Source organism: Schistocerca piceifrons, chromosome X, assembly GCF_021461385.2.
Source record: "Schistocerca piceifrons isolate TAMUIC-IGC-003096 chromosome X, iqSchPice1.1, whole genome shotgun sequence".
NCBI lineage: Eukaryota > Metazoa > Arthropoda > Insecta > Orthoptera > Acrididae > Schistocerca > Schistocerca piceifrons.
Window position 1 is genome coordinate 394661567 of NC_060149.1, and position 5707 is coordinate 394667273.

Consider the following 5707-nt stretch of genomic DNA (forward strand, 5'->3'; position numbering starts at 1 on the left):
TGCGTTTCCAGTGCTATTAAAAATTGTAAAATATATAAAAAGGGACTGAAGCATACCAGATTGTTATTATCTAACAAAAAATATTGAGTAATAGAATATAAATTGAGGGGGAGCCACAAATCTGTAGTTTTACGTTTGTCATTACCAGAGAGACAATATAAGAGTTTCACAGTCGTAGCAGGTATTAACATTCAGTCCCTGTATTGGTAAGCTTCGATCGAATCCATAATTCATTATATTGCCCTTCACTTTTCGTAAATTAATGTTAGTTTAAGCGCAATAGTGCCGTATGCGAACGTCTCGCACTGCTGACGCTTCTCGACAGTGACGTCACACGGAAGCACCCGATCGCTGCCGAACACATTGGCCCAACCTTCTACGTACGCTTGGAGCGCTGGTGCATAGGTGTATGCACTGTATGGTTTAAGCGCATCGTGTGATAAGGGCTGTAATTCAAAACACACATCAGATAGAACTGCTGCAATGTAGTGTCTGCATAATAAGCTTAGCACATTTCTAGAACAATGGGGCAACGTGTGAACACGAGAGCGCAGATGTATACAGTGCACTCATTCCACAAGTTTTGAGTGTGTGTGTTCGTTTATATGGGCCTGAGCTCCCGTGGTCGGTGCTAGCGCAAGAGGAAAGAGACATCGTGTGGAAGTACGTTTACAGAGCTATATGAAAATTTAATTGTCATTGAAATGCAGTGAATGAAGATACAAGAAATCATATAAGCGAAATCCAAGTAAGAAATGCTGAACTTGCAATATGAATGACGATTCTAACCTTCATGATTATGATACCATTCAAGATTTCGTTCTCTCTGTCAACATAGGTAATGTGGTTCATCTTCAGTGATATCACTCCGTGTCTTCAGCTGCTGAGAGGAATCTGATTTGAGTGGATAGTAGTTAACATGTCTAAGTAAGTGCAGCTTTAGTTATTACAAAAAAAGTATTTTGATAGTGCAGTGTTGGTAGTAGTAGTTTTGTCGTGATCTTGCACGAAAAATACTTTCACCTGTAGGTGAAAATGTCGATAGTTTGTTTCTTTGGATATGCTATGTGGCTCATTCTTTTAGTAATATCTGTGCCATCGCTTGTCTAAGACAGTTGAAAGCGTTTTAGCCATATCTGGTGCAAGTCAGATTCGTTTGAAAATGAAACGCCAGATGTATCAAAAATGTATGAAACTTTATTCCGAGTTGATGGAACATGTCAGTTACCGTCGATCGACAATGTCGCACATCAGTGCAGGTAATTTTGTTTTGATTTAGTGGAAAAATTTCCTTGGCTTGTTGTTGATTGTTTTGGTGTTCCAATTGTCGTGTTCGGGATGTGTTGCAGTGACACGGGCTAAGTGGTGAAATGACTTACATTTACTCTATTTATTTACGTTTAAATAGTGACACTCTCACAGATACAAATATCATCTGTTTAGGCTTTCCTCTGTGGAGGTAGTTTCATAATGGTTACGATTATGTTTTAGCACTATTTATTGGCAGTAGACATACAGTGTAATCGTACCAACCAATGCAGGTCGTTGGCTTTGATACGTACCGTCGTGTCGGGGCCGTTTTGTATTTAAAACTCGTCAATCTTAGTGCCACTTTTGAAATCTTACCTAGACATAACCGAACATTTATGCAGTTTTTTTTCTTTTCAGACTGTATTCTATTATAAATACCTGCACGATCTGCTAAAAGACCTGTTGTTATTAATACTGGCTGCTGGTCGTTAGTATATTGTATAAACACAAAGGGTCCCCACACACTTCCCATTGGCACTCCTGAAGTTACTTCAACATCTGTCAATGACAAAAAATGTAGTATCGTATGACTGCAATATTAATGAGTCACTGTTGGAATCAGCCAACTCATAAAAATACCTGGCTGTAACACATTGTAGGAATGTGAAACGGAAGCACTACAGAAGCGACCGATTCCATCAGTCTGTTTTGACACGTGACGTCATCAATATGGCGGAAACGGCTAGTTTCAGCGTATACAATATGGCGACAATGGCATTAGTACATCCACACAGAGGCCTACGAGAAATACAAGCAGCGGAGCGTACGTCGCGAAGGTAGGCCTGAGATAGCTCGCTCAGCCCAGCAAACTGTTTTTCTACGCCTGTTAACGCGTAACCAGGTGTGTAGGTGTACAGAGGAGAACTGCATCTTCTACTGAAATCAGTTATTATGGAGTCTTACTGTTATTAGTCCTACAATGATCGGAAGTCCATAGGACTACTTATAATTTGTTGCCACTAACTGGGGTACAATAAAATTAAAATCGTGGCAGAATGATTATCAGCAGAATAAGGCACCTCTTCTTGTATGAAATGAGAACTGTTAAGCAGAAGAGACAAAATGCTATAAACAGGCCATTATACCATTTGTATTGAGTACTGATATTAAATTAAACTTTGTAGTACTGTTAATCAGTAAGGCTTCACAATAACAGATTCCAGTAGAAGATGCAATTGTCATAAGTATGTGCACGTCCAGCTTCGTGGTAACAGGTTTAGAAACGCATTTTGTCAGCTGAGCAAGGGAGCGAGCTCAGTCCTACCTTCGTGACGTACACTCTGTGGCCTGTCTTTCATGTGGGCCTTCATCCACACACCAACTCCCACGAACAAAAATAAAAATAACATGGTAATGTCTCGCTCCAAAAATAAAGCAAAAATAACAGGGCACCTGCTGAAAATTGAGGTTTAGGCTGGGGACAGGCGAAACGTAAAATATCACACCATCCTAAAAGTAATAATATTGAAAAAAATTAAATTAAAACATTCCACCACACCAACAAAATCACAGGACTCGGACATTTTCCTTGACCTACACTGAGTGCCAGCATTGCATTGCTGAAATGCAAGGTTGTTGGCTGCATCCTGGGTGGGGTGAGTGCAGCAGGAAGCTATCCTTTGCAGAGAGCACCTGAAAGGCTTAGTCTGTAACATTGAAATAGCATACAATACTATGTGGACTTTGCATCAGCATCCCAACTATGTCTTCTGCGGAAGGTTGCCAATTTTATTGAAACCTTTCATAGTAGAGCTATCTTTTCCTTACCGAATAGTGCCCCTACACACACACACACACACACACACACACACACACACACACACACACACACACACACACACACACCTCTAGAGCAATTTATATGTGAAAAGATGTCCTTCAAGGGAGCATTTTGAGCACCATTCTTCCATTTCTATAAAGAGCATACAGGAACTAGCACATTGAAGAATTCTTTGTTTGCAGTAGATTTTATGATTTACTGCTTCTCAACCCCTTCCCCGTCTTGCATGTGCAATTCAACAATTACAATTGCTTCAAAGACTCTGGGGAATTTTGCATGAAAGACAAATTCAAATTTTGAACCGATGAATAGTATACAGTAATTCTAATCCTGTGTTCACTCTTATAATGAACTAAGTGTGTTTTAATGGCACCAATTTCCAATATAATCCAACAGTAAACTTAGTGAGTTTCATATGACAAAAGGGTCAGATAGCTTAAATGCTTGCAGAATGTTAAAGCAATAAAACTTAAAGCATTGAACATTTCAAAGTGTCATAATGGAAAAGTATGGAGTGCAGACAGATCCTCTCTCTTCTAAATTACAGTTGTACCAGTCATGGTTGTCTGAACTATACCTCCACCAACAAACGTTCAGAGGTTGTTCAGGAATACCTTTAAAGTATTTTGGTATGAGGGACCCATGGCCTCCTGAGGCTCATTACTGAGTTGTAATGTAATTATAATTTATTCTGTGTGTTAAAGAGTCGCCCTTGTTTCTGTGAAAATATCTTCGCAACCCTATAATATACAATAGCCAAATCGCACAACACAGAGTAATGCAACAATCCTCTGATGCAAAAGTATGCTAATGTAGTTGGCGTCACTTTGGGAACAGCGCAGCATAGCATCATGCTGGACTAGCATTGCATTCAGGAAACCCATATGGGAAGTGCCTATTGGCCAACTATTGATCAGTAAACACATCGAAAGTACTGCTGTGTGTCATTGTTAACACACAACTAACACTGCTAGAAAACAAAACCGTAGAAAGAACTGAACAAAGTGGAGCAACAACCTAAGAAGGGCATAACTGTACTCAAAATCAGAAACTGAGAGCAAATGGAGACAAGACACATGGTGTTTACAGCTGACAATTGCCCTGTTGAGCGCTATTTTCAGTTGGTAAAAATACAAAGTTGGTTGGGGGCAAGAAATTAAACTAAATGCAGTAACTTTGTAATGAGCAACCAGGCACAATGGGTTCCTTATACCAAAATACTCAGAAGGTATCCCTGAACAGCCTCTGAAAGTTTGTCAGTGGAGTCCTAATTCACCCCGTATAACTACCAATGGAGGATACACTATACCCAGTGGGTGTCAGACTGGTAGCTGGTTCTTAAAGAACATGTCTTATCTTCAGCCTGTGGTGAAGCTAATGTACCACCAGATAATATCAAATGATCTAATAGCAGCTCCTAACCATGCAACATGCCCATTAAAACGAAGTTGTTCATAATCTTAAGCGTCCGATTACACTGTTCACTCTTCAGTGAAGAGGCAAATGCTGAATAGTACACAAGCAATTGGGGATCCAAACCAAACATCTTCGAGTAAGGAACAACATATTTGAGATATAGTTGCTCACTTAGTGTTGGATATGGCCGATATGGTGGCTGATTAGGAAGCCGAGAATAAATTATAATTTTCATGTGTACTAAAAGTTGAAGATAGAAAATTATATCTGTCACCCTACATTCTATCTTATTTTAAACAAGTTCTGCAACACGATTTAGGTTTGCACAAAATGGCTCCAAGCAGGATGACCTAGTTGGTTGTGCCACAGCCTTCCCAGACATCCTAATATGAAACTTCCTGGCAGATTGAAACTGTGTGCCGGACCGAGATTCGAACTCGGGACCTTTGCCTTTCGTGGGCAAGTGCTCTACCAACTGAGTGCACACTCCACTGCAGAGTGAAAATCTCATTCTGGAAACATCCTAATAATTTGCCTGCTGACAGAAGTCAACATTTTTGATGCCCATACAAAGACTTCCCTAATCTTCTGATTCACAGAGCACAATGCAGACTATGCACAGAATATATGTGGCAGAGAATCACTTGAGGTCTTTCTGTTGTCAGTTATGTCATACTGAAAAAAGCCTCCAGAATTTGATGTGTGTCATTATAACTGAGTGCTATTATTTAACTGAACGTTATTTGTGTGCTGACAAGATATTAAATTATTTGTCATAAGTGTTTCTGTCCAGCTAATCATTTCATGAAACTGGCTTTTATGATTAACATATAATAATTTTATTGAACTGTGAAGAAATGTGCATGAATGTGTGTGGTGACGGACTCAGATGCATATTTTTATTACTTGTCTTAATATTATTATGCCATAACCAGAATACAGAACAAATTTTTATGTGGGATTGTCAGTAAAGTGCAATACTCTGCACTGAAAGTATGTTTATTATGTACACCAGTGCACAGCTGTAACAGAACAGAACTCCTGGATGAGAAGTGCTTAAATTTCTACAAATGTTGATTATTTCAGAATATGAAAACATTATAGACATAAGAAATTGAGAGAACCTTACACAAATTATAAATACTAAATAACAAATAATTGCTGGTAGTCTGGTTTGAACTTGCAACATGCAGCTCACCA

General features: G+C 39.2%; 1 protein-coding gene across 2 annotated transcripts in view; it reads left to right on the plus strand.

The window, feature by feature from the left end:
• Positions 1-369: 369 nt before the first annotated feature.
• LOC124721395 (integrator complex subunit 12) overlaps positions 370-5707 on the plus strand; it is a 97500-nt gene continuing 92162 nt past the window's right edge. The window contains exons 1-2 of one of the 2 annotated variants that reach the window (XM_047246338.1): positions 370-748; positions 839-927. Coding sequence is in view for 1 of the 2 variants with exons in the window: in XM_047246337.1 (XP_047102293.1) it covers positions 1163-1259 (97 nt within the window). In the remaining variant the exon portion in view is untranslated. Of the gene's footprint in view, positions 749-838; positions 928-1103; positions 1260-5707 lie in introns of those variants that run through there. The other variant, XM_047246337.1, reaches the window with a different exon arrangement.